Source organism: Diplotaxodon limnothrissa, linkage group LG11 (assembly GCF_057381915.1).
Source record: "Diplotaxodon limnothrissa isolate DT_005_m linkage group LG11, D_limnothrissa_male_GT1.1, whole genome shotgun sequence".
NCBI lineage: Eukaryota > Metazoa > Chordata > Actinopteri > Cichliformes > Cichlidae > Diplotaxodon > Diplotaxodon limnothrissa.
Genome location: NC_140606.1, coordinates 13,832,192 through 13,851,967, shown reverse-complemented (window position 1 = coordinate 13,851,967; position 19,776 = coordinate 13,832,192). Strand labels below are relative to the sequence as shown.

The window sequence follows — 19,776 nt, the reverse complement described above, 5'->3', positions numbered from 1 at the left end:
GTAATAATAATTTAAATTATATTTTTGATTTTATTTGTCTCTAGTTCAGTAATAGTCATATAGTAAGTAAAATTTTTTGTTTTGTTTTATCCAGTCTGTGGTAACAGTTGTCGAATTGGGTTTTACTTTGGAAAGCTAAACCGGATGTTTCCTTTCTGATGTCAGTGGCTTCATCGTATTTTGAAGCTAGCTCACCGTGATTAGCCACGTCATGTAAACTTAACAGTGGAGCAGTTGTGATATAAAGACAGGAAGCAGTCGCTGATTTGGGAAGGACTTTAGGGAATTGTTAAAGAAGAAATTTTATTTCAGGTCTCAAAGTTGGCAGTAATCCTATGGAAAGATGTCAGATATCGGGGACTGGTTCAGAAGCATCCCTTTCATCACCCGGTACTGGTTTGCTGCCTCCATTGCTGTTCCCCTTATAGGCAAATTGGGATTGGTTGATATCAGGAATCTCTTGCTATTTCCGGAGATGGTCTTCAGCAGATTTCATGTGAGTGTTTCTTGGTTTTTGGTAACTTGTCTGTCTGTTGGATTAGATAGCGGATAAATGCTGAGTTACTGTCTTTTGGAAACTAGGAGTTAGTTAGCAGGTGGCTAGCACTGCTAACTCAGGAGGCCTGAGTGTGGGGCAACCAATGAGAGGGCGAGACGCAGGAGGGTGGGACTTCCGGATGTTGTCAAAATGCTTGGATATGTAGTGACGCTGAAATGTAAACCAAATATGAAAACAAATACATATTTTTTATAATTTAATTACCAGAGAAGTATAGACATGTTTTATTTTAAAGTATTTGTTGTGGAAATATAAGTTAGTTTTAGTGCGCTCTCGTCCACAAGGTGGAGACATGTATTGCAGGGGATGTTATGAAATTAGGCCCTCAGGCACTGTGAAGGCCTCGTGCAAGCTTAGGGCATAGGTGTAAATCAGTAATCAAACACAGCTCAGGGCAAAGGGAATCGGTCAGTGTGATCACTTTAAGTGCTGAAAAGTAGCTACCAAGTAATTCACTTCATATCAGTTCTAGTACTTAACTTAGAAGGACATGTCATGATTTCCACCTTCAGTAATTCGAAATGTATCTCACATCTATAGTTAAGGGATAATCTGAAGAATATTAAATATAAATAATTACAGCATTAATACAGTACTTTGCTATGTACTTTGTTTGCAGTGGTATTACTGTGTTTTCTTAAGTGAAGGAATAAGGTTCTTTTCACTGAACAATCCATGCACCTTCTGGAATTATTGGACTTTCTTGCTGTGGATTATTAATCTTAGGACATGTTGATTAAAACCACAGTTAATTTCATTATGTAGGCAGCCTATTGTATGGCTAATGAAAGAAAGCAAAATAAACTGAAATAAAAGTGTAGTGCAGAGTCAGTATACTATATATAACCCCCTGATCTTTATGAGCCTATAAAATGTCAAGTTATAGTTAAGATGGTCACGCAAGCTGTGTGAAAGCATTGAATATGAGACTCTGTTGATTGAAAAGTTATTAACCTTTTGTCAAGTCCCAAACAACAAAATAAGATTTTTTTTTTTTTTGTTTGACGGCACAAAAACTGGATAATGGTATGATCAGACACTCCTTTAAATTGTAACTGCATCTTGTCTTTTGCCTCCGGATTAATGGGAATTTAACCATTAATTCCCATTAATTTTTTAAATGTGGTATTGATTCAACTTCTTTTACCAATTTTCAAATATTACTGTGAGGAAACACACACTCTGCAGAGGAATACCACACAGGAAGTAATAATTTGCAACCCACATGAGACTTAATGTGTTACAGACTTGGTGGTGAACATCTGGATGTGCAAACAGGCACAGCGACGCTGATGTCTTACTGATTTTTCTGTTGGGTTAATAACTCTTCTGCTTATTTCAGATCTGGAGACCAGTGACAGCCACTCTTTATTTCCCAATAACCCCTAATACCGGCTTCCTGTACCTGGTCAACCTTTATTTCCTCTACCATTACTCCACTCGGCTAGAGACAGGTAAGCTCACCGGCCTAGGCGGTTTATAAACATACAGTGCTCTTTCTAGCATCTTGTTTTCATTTGTGTCATCATCATCATCTTCGTCCTGATTTTCTTTTTCTTATACCAGGGTCATTTGATGGCAGGCCTGCAGACTATATCTTCATGCTTCTCTTCAACTGGATTTGCATAGTTGTATCCTTTCAAACTGGCAATTCCTGTTTTAAAATCTCACATTTTAATCTACCTAACAGGAAATCATTCTTTCATCATCCAGCTACCTCCCTGTTAGCCTGTTTCCCACTCTACCATTCATTCTGACCCCTCCTGCATTTCTCTTTCATCTTCTCTCTGCCTCTCTCTCGTTCGCTGCAGCAGTGTGCCATGTCAGGGTGGCTCTGTGCCAGGGCCCAGTGTCAGTCTGCCCCTGCAGAGCAGAGAAACCTAATCTAGGTCACATGCAGCACCAGCAGTACACTCAGGCCCACATCTCAGCTCTCTGTCTTCTTGTGAGAGTTCAGCTCAGATTGGGTGTTTGCTGCTCAGACATTTCTCCTTTATATGGGAAAAGCAGCAAAACTCTACCTCATCCAAACAACATGTTCAGTCTTTGTCAGTTCAGCTAAATGGTGAGAACGGTTAAAAAAAAAAAAGTGGGGGTCTCCCATGCCAAGGTCAGATGCCTTGCTCAAGTGGAAACGGCAGAGGTGACTGGCAGCTTCCAAAAACTGGTGTAGGGGATTTGAACTGGCAACCTCCCGGTCCCCAGCTGTTCTAATTGTACAGCTCCAGCTGTGATTCTATTGTTGTCGTCCTTGACTCAACCTGCAGATAACCGGGCTGCTGATAAACATGCAGGTGAGCATCTTCCTCGTCTGTCTCTCTCTCTGCATGTAGACTGCTGTAGCGTCTATATAAAGCATTTGTTTACAACTGTCCTTTGAAATCTTAGGAGTGTTTCATAACACAAGACACCCACTTTAAAAAGGAAAGGTTTACATTTTGGAGAAAAAAAATAAACACTGCAGAGACGCTGCCACCTGCTCCTCTAAAGCTTACTAATTTATGCGGCATTTCACAAAGCGTATCCAGACCATTTCTTTCTGCTCCTGGCCAAGAAGTTGCATTAGGAAAAAAATAAAATTGCACAGATTAAAGAGCAGCGCATTAACTATTAGGTGTGCTAGTACCGGTAAGTGGATTTGACTGTCTTTGGACAGAGCCAGGCTGTTGTGTTGTTTGATGGTATGTGACAATGAACTTGTGGTGGTCGTGGGATGACAATGTGCAGAAAAATGAATCAGACTTACATAAACTAGATGTTTTGCAAACGTACTGTAAAAATACTCCTGGCATGTTGATTGTGACTTGCTGGTTTTGTTCATCTTTTCAGCTGCTGATGATCCCGCTGATTATGTCTGTGTTGTACATCTGGGCTCAGTTCAACAAAGACACCGTGGTGTCCTTCTGGTTTGGAACGCAGTTTAAGGTACGCCCATCAAATGTTGAATGCTCTATCTTCTTGTCAGGTTCACGTTTCACAGAAATATCAGAAAGGATAAAATACACATACCAATGACGTAACTGTGACGGTTTATGCTAACTCAGCATAAATAATTCCAGGATTTTTATGAACACAATTTTCTGCTGCTTTGTTCTAGGCTCATTATCTACCTTGGGTCATTCTGGCGTTCAACTTTATCATCGGAGGATCGTAAGTAACAAATTTAGATCAAAGCCTTTAAATCTGTATTCCAGTCTGGGGAATAACTTGTACTAACTGTGTAATGGTGTTCCTGTGAGTAATCTTCCTCTCTTTGTTCTTGTGCAGATTTGTGAATGAACTGACAGGAAACCTGGTGGGCCATCTCTACTTCTTCCTCATGTTCAAATACCCCATGGACCTGGGAGGACGCGCCTTCCTCTCCACGCCAGAGTTCTTGTACGTTTGTGTGCACGCGCAGCATTTCAGAAGCGCCGTTTTAGTGTTTAAGTGTTATCACTGCATTTACTGAAGTGCACTCAGCTTTAAAACAACACTATGGAGCTTTTTATTAACACATCGCCTGTCACAATCCAGAGTTTAAACTCTCATTTATCTCAGTACACTTGGAGAATCTGCTGCTTTAGCCTTACTTTGTGAGAAGACTTAGTTATTGTGGCTCTTACAGAAAATGTGCATTCCTGCCTAATGAGTCAGTTTTACAGTTTACTTCTTTGCAACTCCAAGACTGTTTTATCAGTTAATGTCATGTTGTAATTGTCACTGGTGGCCACACTGATAACTAACAGGCAAAGTTATATAGTCTTTTCAAACCAGCAGCACAAGGGGTAACCACAACTGTAATGACATGGGGTTTGAAAGTGTTTGTTGCTCGTCCTTGCAAGGTGCAATCATGAAGTCATCTGTGGTTTTGGCTCTTTAGAAGAGCTGCACTGCTTCTAGCAAGGCTCCCATATTTAGATCACTCTCTGAAGGTCCTAATCGGACCATGTGCAAGTGAGCATGACTCAGAGACGCTGAAGGAGATTCAGACATGCACACATGGAAATGGCCAGACTGTCACAGAATGATTCAAATGCAGCAGTGGTGTTGGAAACATTGCTGCACTGCCTGAGGAGATGACCACGAAGGGGAGAGTGGTCCTGTTTAAATTGGGTACTGTTTATTTTTAATGATAGGGTTGTATTTCCACAATTATGAAACCCTCTGTTGCTCGGTTAAAATTTCAAACACAAACTGATATCTAAAGTGTCTTTTAAAAGGGTTGATTTTACCTCTGATTTCCCGTCCAATCACTTATTTGAGTCAAATGTTTGAAAATTAATTTCCCAGTGGAGGGGCTGAGGGTCTGCCACAGAATCATGTAACAACAAAGTCAAGGCAGACAACAAATTATCAAAAAACCGATAACACAGATATGTTTGTGTGGTGTAGCTATGGGTGCTTTTGTCACACTTAAAATTTATAATGCTAATTCTTCTCACCAAAACCAAACAGATTTTGTTGCTTGATTGAGTTCAGAGATCACATTTTAACATCTCTCTGCAGGTACCGGTTCTTTCCTAACAGGAGGGGAGGGGTGTCCGGATTTGGAGTCCCTCCGACCAGGAGGCAAGCTCCCCAGGACAATGCAGGGGGACTCGGAGGACGTCACAACTGGGGGCAAGGTTTCCGACTTGGGGGCGAATGAGAGAGAACTGCACTCTCTCAGCTGCCAGAAGAGCTGGGCAGCTGTTCTCAGATTTAAACGCTTGTTTCATTGAATTTGTTCTTGTTGAATCTTGAGACTTTAAATTTAATTCATGGTTAACTTTAGAAGATGCAACAGGATCAAATTTGAGAAGGCACGCATTTCACTGCCCTGCACAGCAGGACCTGGACTCTGGCTGTAGGCTCTGTTCACTAAGTAAAGTCAGCTCTACTTTTACTACTGGAAATGTGTCCATGTTAGGAAGATAGAAAATTAAATTGTTCTCTTTTTTTTGTTTTGGTGATTATTCTTGACTGCCGCGTCTATTTTCTTCTTTCTTTCTCATCTTCTTCTTACCATCCCTCTTCCGCCTTTCTAACCCACCCTGCCATTGGACTGTCAAGATGAGAGATGTTGCAGCTGCACACCAGCACGCTGTGGATTTCAACTCTTGTGTTCCTCCCCCTCCTCCTCTCACTCTCTGTGATGCCATATCAGATTACATTGTAATTACCAATGCACTGGGAGCGTGCTCCCAGCAGTCCCCTCAGCAGAACATGGGCAAAGCTATTTAGAGAGCACTGTCTCCAGGTCTGATTCTACATTGGTGTGAAATGTTTGTGAGCCTCTGTGGCACAGACCTGGATCTTTTACTGATTTCATCTGAAAAAAAAAATATAGGTAAAGATAGGATCCTGCTCTTTTTTTTGTAAATATAGCAATTGTTTATTGAAAGGTTGAGTGAGTCAGTGTGTCATTGTCTTACTTATACAGGAGACAACCATTCAGCCAATCAGGTGCCAACAAGACATATTGGAAATCACCTTAATATAATAAAACACACATTTAGCACTCATTGTCAATATTTATCCATCTGGATATTAACTTGGAAATCATTTGTTCCCTAAATATCAGGAAATAGTCGGGGGAAGCAAAGTAACGTTTACAACAGCCACAAGTAGTAAAGTCAAAACTCTTTGTGCAAAAGTCTTGAATTCCTGATTTCTTTATATTTTGCTAGGAAAGTGGGTGCAGTGATTTATTACAATGTGCAAACATACATGGACATGCTGTATTTAATGCCAAAAAAAAAAGAGAGTAGTTGTACAGAACAGACTTCAGGGATGGTTCTCCAGACTTCTTGAAAGGATGTTGAGGTGCGGGCTCTGGCTCTGATGGTGTTCCATTGTGTGTGTTTTTTTTATCCAGGTATGATTTTACTGCATTTGTAAGTGTTTTTGTGATCATTATGCTGAAAATGGAGTGATTGCCAATCAGATGCTTTCCGTATTCTGTTACATGAGGATCAACGTACGTTTCTGTGTCCATCAATTCTGACAATATCTCCAAAACCACTGGCTGATGTGCAGCTGCACCCCGTGACAGAGCCTCCACCGTCCTTTACAGATGGCTGTACACACTCACTGTTTTACCTCTCTCCATCATGGCAATGAACAGTTTGAACCAGCAATTAATTTCAAATTTGGATTCATCTCTCCATAGGAACAGTTGCCAGATTTTCAGTTCATTTTTTGCGTAATTCTGCATGTCTCTACCTCGTTTGTTTCCCTTCCCTATAAATGGCTTTTTGACAGCCATCCTTCCACGGAGAACATTTCTGATGAGGTTTCAGTGAACAATAGATGGATCAACTGAAGCCTGGTGAATACGTGGTGCTAGGACCAGCACCAAAACCTCATCCCAACTCTGTAGCATGGTGGAGAGAGTACATTTTGTGGCTGCTGGCCTGGAACATTTGCGATCGCCAAGTGAAACAATTCAAAATTTTGCCAGGAAATGTTACAGAAGACTATCAGAGCAGCAGTCAATCAACTGAAGGTACAACAGAATGGTTAAAGAGGGGGAAAAAAACCTGATCTTGATTTAAATTCTGTGGTATGACTTGATGAGGGTTCTTCAGTCAAAACACTCCAGAAATATTGAAGTGAAACAGGTGTGGGTGGGGTGGGGTTCTTCTAAATTCCTTCGCATCTTTGTACACAAGCTACAGCTACAGACATCCTTTTCCCCCAGCCCACACAGTGATAGCCCAGTTCATTTCAATGCAAACCCCCTACAGTCAGGCTGTGTTTGCAATTGTGACTTAGATGAAGATTAGACCACATTTTATGAGCACTGAATGCAGAAATTCTGTTAATGCCAAACCTTCACAAAAGGCTTTAAATTTGGTGTGTGTCATTTACACCGGAAGACCAAGGGAAGGCTTTACAGTTGGTTGTGTTTTTATTGAGTTACAGCAGACTGTAAGTAGAAAATGAAAATACAAGCTGTATTTCATACTAGCAAAAAAGAAAAAAACAAAACAAAATTACAGTATCCCAGATACATAACTGAAAGTGAAACTAAAGCAGTAGCAGCAGCAACAGACATTCAGCCAGCACACAGCCATACACCTGCTGTTAAACCGAGGGTTAACTGAACTTTCTTTGACTGCACAAATATTTAATATTTATTATTAAATATTTATTTCTTTTAATCATTCTTGAAAATGAGTACGAAAAAAAAAAGTTGAAGTACATGCAAGTATTTCATGACAGCTTTGGGTGCTGTGACATTCCAAATGTCTGTCTGTACAGAAATCAGCTGAACCCGATCTGGCTTTGATCAGAAGAACCTACGTAATCACCAGCGGTGTGCTCACAGATCGCAGCTGAGCAAAGTGGATACCTGACACGGCTCAAGTAAAGGAGCTTTGATTATTGTGTGCCATGCATTAAAAGGTTTTTCAAAAATATGCTTTTGGCGTTTTCAGGCAAGTTTTTAAAAACACTGGACCGCTAAGCTGAAATCCTCAGCCCGGCTGTGCTCTGCCCACTTCTGAGGCCGACGGGAAACGTCTGATAAGAGAGCTGAAAAGGCAGCACGGTGCGATCGAACAGACACTCCGCCCTCCGCTCGGTGGAGTTAATCAGGAACGTGAACATTCTGTACTGTTTCAGTGTCTTGGACATGCCCCGGGTTCTGACGCAGGAGCGAGCCGATGAGGAAAGATAACAGAGTTTAGGATGTACGGAGCGTTCATGCATCCACCCTAATGCGGTTAGTCTTGGTCTGTGGCTGTTTGTGTTCATTCTCTGGTCTCTCAGCGGTGAAGCTGTAGCTGTGTTCAGTTTGCCCAAAAGAAAAAACAAAAAGATACCATCACTCCTTCTACTTCCTTTGCTCTGACACTTCTGAGTGATTTCCATCTTCTCTACTGTAATTCTACAGAGGGCGAGTTAAGGTGCAGAAGACAAGCAAAAAGTTACAAAAAAGTTCCTAACAGTTTTCATTCAGGCGGTCATGACAATATCTATCACTACCACAGGGAAATATGCAAGTGCCATCAAAGTCTACTCATAATGAGTAGTGATTTTCAAAAAATACGTCTGATCTTCAGCAAATGACAGACTATATCATACAGTTTGATCTCAAAGAACAAAACCAAACCGAACATTCCAGGTTTTTGGGACAACAGTCAGCCTTTTTCTTTAAAAAAACAACAAAAAAAAAAAAAAACGTTTTCTCAGGAAAACTGTACAAACTCTAGTAATACAGAAAATATTTACAGGGCTCTTTTTTTTCTTAAAAAACAAAAAACAAAGAGAGCGAGCACTGTAGTAAGAGCAATGCATCAAGTCCAGCTTTGGCACTCCTCTAAATGTCAGGGTCTACGCTTCCATCAAGTGCTTTAATGGTGCAACTCCACAGTCCCCCAGGATGTTGGGATGACATCACAGGCAGACAATGACATCACTGCTTCCATGTTTGGCCATCTCAGGTCGTCGGTGACTCAGCAGTCAGTGATGTACTGTACAGAACCAGAGACAAAGCCTGAATCAATACTTGTGTTACAGTTCTTCCTTTCGTGTTCAAATTAAATGTGTTTCATCTGCTTCCCCAGATTAGAATTCAATATTTTTATGACAGTTTGCTGTTGTGGACATACAGTAGAAACAGAAATCTATTGTCATCTGCTCCCTTTGCTCTGCCTTCTTGTGACTGTAATGATTTGTGTGTGAACATGTAGTCCATCTCCATGCTAATTGATGGTGTCTGCTATCTTTGTGAAGGACCAATCAGAGGTAATTGCACACTAATAACTTCCTGGATAGCCGGAGGCTGCAGCTGTGGCATCTTAAAAAAGGAGCAGTTCACCATTTATTTAAGCCAAGCTTCACTTGGCATGAATAAATCTCTTAGCACGATCCACGTTTCCTATAGGATGGTTGCAGAGGACTGGAACATATCCCAGCATGAGTGAGAGGCAGCGAGACACCATGAAACCTTTGTGGCAGACTTTGAAGGTGCAATGCTTTCACACATCAGTCTTCTGTTTTTACTGCAACAGATTTAAGCTCACACTGCTAACAAATAAAAAGGGCTGTTTCACCCAGTTCAACTCACCATCAACCAGTGACCCTCCCCGGTTGCTCCAAGGTCAGAATGTCCGTGTCAGTTGCCAACCTTTGTCTTTCCGCTCCTCCTTCACCATCCTCCCCCACAGCCAAGGTCACCTTTACCCACCTGGCAAGAAACCAGACTGAAAGTTTGAACACAAACAGACTGCTTCTGGGAACTGGAAATAAAGAAAAGACTTTCTCTTTAAGCTTTGCACTGATGTTTCTAAGAAATGCAGCATAAACCCTTCATGAAAATCAGTAGCTCGGCACCCACAGCTTAGAGTGTCCATATGATGCGGTACTTCTGGACTGCTCTTGGAAAGGTATCTTAAAATAACTCCTCAGATAGGAGTTTAAAATAAATACATAAATAAAAATCAAATATTGGCAGCAAGTTTCTTCTTTTTTTTTTGTTCTGCCTAACATGACTCTGACAATAGAAGATAAAAGACTTTCTTTGTCTCTTCTTCACTCACCTTCCTTTTTCAGTGGCATTTGAGCTGTTCTGGTCCGGCCTGGTCCGGCTCAGGTCGGTCACACCATCTGCCAGTCTGTCTGTCAACCGCTGGACTTTGTCCTGCTCTGGCTGTTTGGACTGTTCTGGAGTAGATACTTTCTCAACAGCCTTGTCCACTGAACACAGAGATGTAGAATTTGGAAAATGAGCAAAAGAAGCACCAAAACAAGCCAAAGAGTTTCAGACTCTACAAAAAAGTAAAGAAAAGAAAAAAAATGACACTACTCTATGTTCTCCTCCAAAACTTACCTTTTACAGCCTTGATTTCCAAGGAAATGCACTTGTTCTTCTCAGAACTCTGACCGTTCTGTTCCTGGCTTGCTTTCTGCTTCTCTGCAACGCCTTGGAAACCTTCCATCCAGTCGAGAGTTTCGCCGTTCTTCAGTGCAGAGCGGTGGTCCTTGAACCAGCGTACAATGTCAGTGCGTCCAAGACTTGTTTGCACCTCCAGCTGACTGTACTCCTCAGGAGATGGCCACTGGGTCCGGCAAAACGTCTGTCATGGCAAGCAACAAAGATATACGTGGAATTCAAAAATTACAAAGCAAAAACATGTTTTATTGGAAAAAGGCAGCAGCCTTGACAAGCAGCGGTGAAATCAGCGGGTTACATGTGCAAGGAGCTCTTTTGTAGACGCAGTATTACTTCTTACACTCCTCACCTCCTCTACAGGACATCACCACTTGGATGACAGTCAATCAGCTCAGTATCAGTGGCAATAAAAGTAAAGTTATTCTTATCAAAAGATCAAAAAGCCTCACTTTCCAGAATAAAACCTTTTGTAATCTCTAGTGGATGATTGTCACTCTAATCCCACATGAGTAACGTCTCGTGCTCAGCTTACTTCCACCTTTGTAACATTTCTAGACTTCGCCCTTTTCTTTCTTTCTCAACACAGCATACAAGCCTTGGTTCATAGTCCAGTCACCTCATTTGGATTATTCTAACTGCATTCTTTCTGAGGAGTTCTTTTCTGGGACACCAATTGGCTCCAGATGGTAGAGATCTCTACAACAAGTCTACGGACCATATTACGTCCACCCAGCTCACTCGCTCCCCATTTCTTGGAACTTGTTACGATAGCACCTTCGTCAGCTTGACTCCTTGACAGAGTTCAAATATCAGCTGAAATCCCATTTGGTTCATTTACATATGATCCTGTTTTAGATGTTCTATGTTTAATATTTTTGTTATCCTGACCTTTCAATACTGTTCTTGTTGCTTTGTGTTGAAAGGTGCCCACAAATAAAATTTATTATCATTTATTTTTATTATTGCAACTGCCAGCATTTACAGCAGGCATGTGCAGTGTGTGTTAATGGTTATGCAACATGTTATTAGGTGTTTTCATGTGGAAGATAATATGTGAACAAAGTGCTAAAAATATACGCATGTTATGTGTGAAAATTTTTCTGTTCCAAATTTGCAGAGTACCGTACGTGAAACTCATCTACGTTATTATCTTGCTGTGTGTTACAGAGTCAATCATGTAGATTTTTTCTATATGATAACCGTCCACAATGTTTCACTTCTTTAACATCTCACCAACTAACTTAAAATACCTTTTCCTAAAATTAGGTTTACATTAGTTCATGTTTATACTCTGTTGCATATTCTAACACTCTGCTATGTAATCAGCATAAATGGAAATGTGTCTTTATCAACTCTTACCTCCCTGAGGAGGGCGAGGGAGCGGCTGCTGATGGGAGCTGGGCTCGTGGAGGCTGACAGGATGGGAGGATGTGGAGAAGAGGAGCAGGATGACGTGAGGATGGGAGGCGATGCAGATGAGGGTTGGGTCGGAGGCCGAGGGGAGGAAGCGGCAAGCACAGGGGGGGAGGAAGACAAGGAGGAGGAAAGGACAGGCGGATGCGGAGAGGAGCGGAGAGGCTTCCCGTCCTGCTCTCGATGAGAAGCCCCATTAAGCAGCGCACCCGGCCGCTCTATTCTGTCCTCCGTGTTCTTAGCAGCCATTGTGAGTAAAGTCTTCTCCATGTTGTCCCTCAGTGCCCTGCGCTCCGAAAACCAGCAGTCAACCTCTGTCTTGGACAGCCTGGTCTCCTGGGCCAGCTGATCTGCAGGAGAACAATAGGAGTTCAATAGCTCACAGTTTTATTTATTTAAGTTCTTTTTTTTTTTTTAAACCTTGGAATTTGGTCTGTCTCTGGGGGTCTTAAAAAATGGCCTCATTAAAAATATTCCTGCTATTCCTGCCAACCAGGTACCCACCAGGGACGAGCCCGTAGCTCCTCTGGGGCGGAAGGGAATTAAGTCGCATGCTGTGAACTAGTAAAGACTGAAGAAAATATTACTTTTTTCTTAAAGAAATTTTAACATTTACATCCTAAATTTAGGACCATGATATAGAACATAACTAACTAGTTGGCTAATACCACTTCACTTTTTAACGAGTACATTAAAAGTTCTGTAATTCACAACATTTTTTGACTGACACAGAGCGCTCTGTGCATAATTAACTCCTGATCTCCAAGGCGACTGTCCTATGTCTCTGATCTGCACACATCAAAAAATGTGGAGTCAGATGGTTTAACCACCAAGAAATAAAAGAAAAATTACATTCATTACATGACATCAGTTTCTCAGCAAATTTAGAAAGTTTGCAGATAACTTCTTTGGCTGAAGCCTTCAGTGCTCAAATGTTTCTGTCTACTGCAAGATCTGTGATGTGCGGGGGCTGGCCTGGTGTCTTGCTGTGGTGGGAAGGTTGAAGGTCATTTCCTGGCACTGGCCAGAGCGGGTTCGGTGCTGGATGGGGGATGGATCCACCCCAAGGATGGCATCCAATGGGTTCTGCCAGGTTGGCTTTGGACTGGGTGACCTGCAGCTGGTAGACGTATGGAAAAGCATTTTTCTTTTCAGGCCCTATCTAAGAGCTGCGGCTCTCTACCTTGGGTGGTATGGGTTGTTGTGGGACGTGGATCTATAGGGGCCTCTTTTTCTTTCCCGTGGTCTGCCCCCCTCAGTCACGGTGGAGATCAGGTGGGTACCTTGTGGGGCTGGGTCATATTGTGCCACCGCGGTTATGTCCCAGCACCCTGGTTGTGCTGGCTGGTGTCCTTCCTTTACTGGGCTCTGTGTCTGTTCACTTTCCCTCGGCTCATTTTTCTCACTTTTCCTGGGTGGAAATGGGACATGTTATCTGGCCTTTGCTGCGCTCAACAGGGGCACCAAACCGTGGTGGAGAGCTTCCTGCATGTTTCTAGCTCACCACACCAACATGCCAATATCAACTATGGACTAATTTTCACTGTTGATTTTGACCACTTGGTCAGGTCCTCATCACCACTTTCAGTTGAAATATTTAAACTCTGGTGACCTTGATCTTCATAACATAAATCCCTACTCCACCCATTAATGTTTCTTCTTGTTTCTTCATCTCTGCTTGAAAGTTTTGTTCCTGGGTTTCACTGATTTGTCATGAAAGATGCTAGCTAACTAAAATGTAGGTTAATCTTTCAACAAAGCCTGGTGAAGCTCAAAGGCTACGTTCACACTGCAGGTCTTAATGCTCAATTCCGATTTTTTGATCAAATCCGATTTTTTTGTCTGCTCGTTCACACTACAAATAAAATGCGACAGCAAACGCGCTCTAGTGTGAACGCTCAAAGCGGCCCGCATGCGCAAAAGAAGACTTCACACACAACGCGCTCTGTTTAGACCCAGAGCAAACAGTATTGTTTGATAGATGGCCCTTAATATAAAGACTTCGGACTTTATGTTTCCCAATTTTTGCTTTAAGTTATTTTGTTGTTTACATAATAATGTAAATAACCTAATAATTATCCTTATTGCTGTTTTAGAGAGGAGCGGTGCTTCAAAGGATAGCTGCAGATTTCTGTCAGAATCTGCAGATTACACAGTACAAATAAAATGTTCACGTTTCTCCAACGTTGTCTTCCCAACAGTTTCACTGATATCTACACGGGATGGCCAGAGAAGCGTTCGCGATGTCTTCTCTGGCGCTTCTCTGGCACTGATAATTGGCGTCTGTCTTGTGTCAGTGACGTAAAAGACGGATTTAATGCGACCTGACCGTTCAAACAGCAGTCGCTTTCTAAAACATCGGATATGTATCGGATTCAGTACCACATACGAAAGTGACCCAGATCGGATTTGAAAATATCGGATTTGCGCCGTTCACACTGTCATAGCATGATCGGATATGGGTCGCATAGGGTCAAAAAAAATCGGATTTGATGCGCTTTCGCCTGCAGTGTGAACGTAGCCAAAAAGGCCTAATGAGGTATCAGAAGAACACAAGTTGACAGGACAGATGTCTCCACCTGTAGCTGGTGTTACATATAACATGACAGTTTTATATTCATGAGCAGGACACTTGCCAACACTTTCCTGAAGAAACGCGTTTGTATCATTTTGCTACATCCAGCTTTTCTGTGCAACCACTGGAGTTCATCATTACAAACTAGGGGTGTTGCAAGGCAGTGGGCTTTCTGGGCTTGGGCTTATTGTGATATACGTCACTGATGTTTGTGCAGTACTGCCCGGCAAAATTTAAACGACAAGGCTAATGTAAAACACTCCAACTTGACCAACAGCCTTGTTTTTTATTTTTTAAATACTTTTCCCTATCATGCACACAGCTATTCCCCCCTGTGAGAGAGACTTTGCTGCAGGCTTTACCTAGCTCTGCCTCTGTTGGAGAGCTACTTTTCTGGAAACTCTCCTCCAGCGCCTTCAGCTGCTCCGACGACTTCCCCTTCACCCTCTCTAACAGTGGAAACTGGCTGGGGACCGCTTTCTTTATTGGGGCATCTTTAGGAAGTGGTGTTACCTCTGCTTTGACCAGCACAGGTGGAGGAGGAACACCTTCAAGTACGACAGAAAGAAATGTTTACGGACCAAAACATGCTAGGATATTCTTCTAACACAACACATGTGAGTATTATTTCTGGATGATACAGCACAATGCCTAGAAACGATCCTTAAAGGCCAGCTTTAGAGTATAATTTTCTAATTATGGTGATGTAGCCATTGAAATCCACCTTTTAGTACTAAATGTACTTGTTGCACATAGAGAAAAATGTAGTTCTCTTGCCAAAAAGAGGCAGTTTGTAATGACTTGTCCGTTAGCAGATTAGTATCCAGTCTTCAAAGATATCATTTTCAAATTCTGTAGAATATTAGATAATAACAGAAACTCAAACTAATTTAATTTAGGTGAAAATCAGGTCACAGTCACACCAAATGCGAAAAATGAAATCAGACACTGCAAAATAAAGATATAATCTTGTAATTTTTTATTGCTTATAAAGATAATAAAATACACTATTTTAGTAGGCAATGCTTCAAGCTCATGACGGGTCATATGAATTAGGAAAAAGAATTAGTTTCCACTGGATCATCTCCAAACTTTAAAGCAATGTATTAGTCACTGGAGGACATAAGCACTCTGTTTGAGCTCTTTAAAACATCCCCCCTGTACAATATTCTGACTTCACAATGAATGAAAAAGATTAAAATACTACACTAAATTTAAATGTTGACATGAGCACAAATAATCTATGAAAACAATACAGAGGTCAATATTAGGGATTCCCAAAAAACAGACTGACGTCAGTATGTTGTAATAAAAACATCATAAAACACAAGTTTTAGTATAGCACTTGCCCTTCAGTGCTCTTGTTTTTCACATGTTTCCTTATTGCAGCACTAAATACGTCACATACCTTTGAGATTGAGGAGTCTTTGCTCACTGAACCACTTCTTTATCTCTCCTCTGGATAACCCGGTGGTCTCTATCAGCCTGTAAATCTACCACATGACAAGATACATCAAAGTAATAACTATAGTAATTTTCCCCTCAACTGCATGTTTGGAAATGGACATGTACACAGCAGGGATATGGGATATGGAAAGACCAAAGAGGACTACCTCTTCCCCACATCCATGAATCTTCCCAGAAAAGATTCATGGTTGTAGTGAAGGAGGACATGGAGGGTTAGTGTGACTGATCAGGATGCTATGGATAAGTCAGATAGATCCACTGTAGCAACAACTAAAAGGAGCAGCCAAAAGAAGAAGAAAAAAACAAAAAACAAAAGAACCACCTGGGTGTTTGGGGAAAAAACAACAACTAGAAAATACAAGCAGTGATACCTATCACGGTAGCACAAAAAACTTTTCTCACTTGCTTATTCTTACCTCATCTTCCTCAGGGAAAGGGCACTGTGTGTAGCTGGACCTCAGCACAGACAGCTGCTCTGATGTTTTATTGGGGTCAACGGTGAAACTCAGCACTTTAGATGATGCCAGCTTGGATGTGGCCATCGGGGCAAAGATGGTCTGAATGATGGAGGGCCGTTTACTCTCTGTAGCAACCGAAGGAGAGGCTAAGGGTCGTTTGAGCGACTGCGCCACCTGCAGTAATCATGAAAGAACATTTTCCATGCTCAAAGCTAAGGCAAGTTAAAACAGTTTGGTCAAAGGCAAACTTTACCCCTCCCCTGCTTCTGCTGCCTTAAAGACTGCCATTTTCCACCTAGAGTTTTGTACCTGGTTAGCCACTGTGAGTGCCAGTGGTGCACAAGTAACAGTAGAGCCATTGGCTACAGGAGTCAGCACAAGGCTGGTCTGTCCCAGGAGCTGACAGGGCAGGGACTGCAGGACAGAGGCTGCTGGCTGCATGGGTTTGGAGGGCGTGCTTGAGGTGGACTGGTTGGTAGATGATTGGGAGTTGAGCTGAGGAGTAACCACGGTGAAAGTCTGAGGCACGGAGGATATTGTACCATTGAACATTTTCTTCCTCGCTTCTTCCACCTGTCATTGAAAAACAGACATGTTATACATGTCCCACAACCTGATTGGTACATTTAGTGACTGTAAATTAAATACAGTTATTATTTATATTACTATGTTTTGTTTTTATGTTTATTGTGAAAAACCGGGACAAAAATAAACACAATTCTCCTACCTCCTCAGGTGACCAGCTGATACCCTGTTTGAGCCGCTGTGTGGTGAACCAGACTTTGATCTGCTCCTCTGGATGTTTTGATGCTGCAGTGAGCCACGAGAGCTCAGCCTGTGTTGGGTAGGGGAACTTGTTGAAGGACGAGATCAGCGTCAGGTTGTCGTCCAATGTGGGGTTGTATTTGGTTGTGTTGAGGGGCACTGCAATCTTCGGCACCTAAAAAAAAGAAAGAAAAAAAAAAGTGCAATGCAACAATGAGATGCCCTCCTAAGAGTAAGCACTTGGTGACAGTGGGAAGGAAAAAAAACTATTTTAACAGGAAGAAACCTGCAGAAAACTTAATTCGCCATGTAAGCTATTCTGCTTTTATAGACTGCAGATGAAGATCGTGTTTTTTTGCATGCAATGATAAACTGCACAAAATAAACACTTATCCAAATATCACAAAACTAACTGGGTTATTGAGTGCATGGTTGTAACAAAGCATTAACAGCAAAATCTTCCAACTTTTGTATGGTTCTAGCGATATCGCTCTAACTACTATCTACTAAATATGGAGCTAAGCCCAAGAATTAGAGTTAGCATAGTTAGCATAAATTCTTCAGGAGAAAAAGCTAGCCAGGCTACTAAGCTAACTAATAATTATGTTACATCTTGTATAATTTAAAACAATGACTTTATTTTAAAAAAATTGCTTCAAAATAAAGGTTTTAAATGTGAACAGAATGAAGTTAGTTGTTTCCACTCATGTCCAGGTAAGCTAAGCTAATTCCTGCTTACTGTTCCTCCACTTTTTCCTACCTGGGTATAGTTTAGAGGCCGCTGCAGGGAAGGCATGATGTGAGAAAGGCCGTCTGCTTTAAGGAGAGTCGACTCCGGGATGATGACCGTACCATTCACATTGACAGCTGTGATTGGTTTCTTGGTGAGATCCGCAGTTATTTTTCCCAACTGGGAGTCTGTCCGTTTGTTATCCGATGTCATTATTTTTGGTTTACCGATTTTGACTGTGGTGGGTTTGCTCAGTGGCACAGTGCCGAGTTCGTCCCCTTTGCCGGAAATGGCACCAGAAGTGTTGTAAATGACAGCGTTGTTGCTGCACCCCTCTATCGTCTGTTCTAAGATTGTCTGGTTGTTCATTTTTATACGTTTAAATTTAAAGTTGCTCTCCCCTGGGTGGCACCTCTCGTTGTGTTCCGTCAGGGTGTCAAACTTTTTTGTGTTGAAGTTACAGACAGCACACAGGTACAGGGGGTTAAGGATGACATTTGGGTGGTTTGCGTCTACGTGTTCTTTGAAAGTATTCAAATTCTGGGTAGAAAAGGGGCAGTATTTGCACTCATATCCCCCCTGCTGTCTGCGCTGAGGCTTAGAAACGTCTGGTGGCTCAGCTGCTGGTTTGTCAGGAGCCAAAGGAGGGTCAGAGGCCTTTTCCATTACATCCAAGTCCATGGATTGCTCGGGTTGTGTTGAACTGCTATCCATAGGCACCCCTTGGGTATGGTTCTCTGTTGTTGTCTGGCAGGAGAAGGTACAACAGAATTACATTTTTAAATCTGGATATATCAATTTATCATCTGAATCATGCCCACTGAACTCCAAACAAATCTAATTCTTCCTCCCAACAATTATTCAAATATGGATTACTAAAAGTAATTCAACTAAGTACACCATTAAAAAATAAATAAATAAATAAAACAATACTGAAAACCCACATGCTGTTGGCAGAGCCTACCTCCATGTTCTGAGAGTCCTCCACTTCATCATCCAGCTCCACCATTGTCTGCTCTGGTCGGATCATACAGGGAGTGGAGGCCTTACGTCGACTGGACATGTTGGTGGATGGGTTTGTCCCGGTGCTCGTGTTTGGCCAGGGATGCTATAAAGGAGGCTATGGCTGAAGTTCCAGGATGCAGGACTTGTATGCAAAGACCTTCTTAAGGTGCTGAAGTGCAGTCAGGAGGACTGCCTACTAGAAGAATACAGATATAGATCCCGAGGTAGCAAGCACCGGACAACTTGTGAGACTGGGATCAGAGTCCGAGGAACACTCACCCCCCCCAGAGTAAAATTATTGGCTGGAGAAAGGAGGAGGACAGTAGGCGGTGAAAGTCTGGCAGAGATGGGACTCCTGTAGTGTCATGTAGGCTGGGCTCACTGACAGTGTCAGCTCCAGTGCTGGCTGATCTCCTCGGACTGCATGATAGGACGCTACCTAGATGGCAGAAAGTAGAGAAAAAGCAGTGTATTTTTTATATATGTTTAAAAACATATATTTCCCTTTTCTTTGCATGTACTCTACTTCCTAAAACACATCTATGAAACTATGATAACTTTAAAGACAAGGAAATCAAAGCTGAGCTAGAATGACATATTTGTATGCAGACAGCAGCATGTTACAGTTATATCAGCAAGGCATGTGTGGCCTAATGTGTCTACATAAGACGCAGGAATATATGAATAACATGAGTCATACCAGCTTTTCACAGGAATGATTTTAAAGAATTACACCAATAAATAAAATGTGTTGGGCTCTAAAATAAAATAAAATAAAATGTTTTTTCTATAATGTACAATATATGCAATGCACCACAAAGTAAGAACCATAAACATTCCCACAACATCAGTTCCCTTTAAACAGACACACACACAAAAAACCAACATGGGAAAGAAGAAACATGAATATTTTTGAGTTGGCACCAAACTGACCCATGTAGG

General features: G+C 41.8%; 2 protein-coding genes across 3 annotated transcripts in view; one reads left to right on the top strand and one right to left on the bottom strand.

Moving 5' to 3' along the window:
- Window positions 1-180: 180 nt before the first annotated feature.
- Window positions 181-6,137, top strand: derl1 (derlin 1). The gene is made up of 8 exons (XM_085365140.1): window positions 181-496; window positions 1,902-2,013; window positions 2,126-2,190; window positions 2,827-2,853; window positions 3,389-3,484; window positions 3,657-3,709; window positions 3,827-3,937; window positions 5,048-6,137. Exons 1-8 carry the CDS (start codon window positions 344-346, stop codon window positions 5,187-5,189), a joined length of 759 nt encoding a protein of 252 aa, XP_085221266.1. The 5' UTR covers window positions 181-343; the 3' UTR covers window positions 5,190-6,137.
- Window positions 6,138-7,533: 1,396 nt separating this feature from the next.
- zhx2a (zinc fingers and homeoboxes 2a) overlaps window positions 7,534-19,776 on the bottom strand; it is a 28,603-nt gene continuing 16,360 nt past the window's right edge. For both annotated transcript variants that reach the window (XM_085366220.1, XM_085366219.1), the window contains 12 exons: window positions 18,794-19,273; window positions 17,860-18,576; window positions 17,062-17,274; window positions 16,644-16,907; window positions 16,293-16,508; window positions 15,818-15,902; window positions 14,772-14,957; window positions 11,781-12,184; window positions 10,359-10,605; window positions 10,069-10,225; window positions 9,597-9,716; window positions 7,534-9,000 (listed from right to left, as the gene is read on the bottom strand). In XM_085366220.1, coding sequence (XP_085222346.1) covers window positions 9,599-9,716; window positions 10,069-10,225; window positions 10,359-10,605; window positions 11,781-12,184; window positions 14,772-14,957; window positions 15,818-15,902; window positions 16,293-16,508; window positions 16,644-16,907; window positions 17,062-17,274; window positions 17,860-18,576; window positions 18,794-18,892 — 2,706 coding nt within the window. In that variant the 5' untranslated portion in view covers window positions 18,893-19,273 and the 3' untranslated portion in view covers window positions 7,534-9,000; window positions 9,597-9,598. The remainder of the gene's footprint in view (window positions 9,001-9,596; window positions 9,717-10,068; window positions 10,226-10,358; window positions 10,606-11,780; window positions 12,185-14,771; window positions 14,958-15,817; window positions 15,903-16,292; window positions 16,509-16,643; window positions 16,908-17,061; window positions 17,275-17,859; window positions 18,577-18,793; window positions 19,274-19,776) is intronic.

Excerpts from the sequence above, each read along its gene's own strand:
- derl1 (XM_085365140.1), top strand. The coding sequence starts at position 344 with ATGTCAGATATCGGGGACTGGTTCAGAAGCATCCCTTTCATCACCCGG. Across the intron at positions 497-1,901 it reads TGGTCTTCAGCAGATTTCAT|ATCTGGAGACCAGTGACAGC; the intron begins GTGAGTGTTTCT and ends TGCTTATTTCAG. Across the intron at positions 3,938-5,047 it reads CTCTCCACGCCAGAGTTCTT|GTACCGGTTCTTTCCTAACA; the intron begins GTACGTTTGTGT and ends ATCTCTCTGCAG.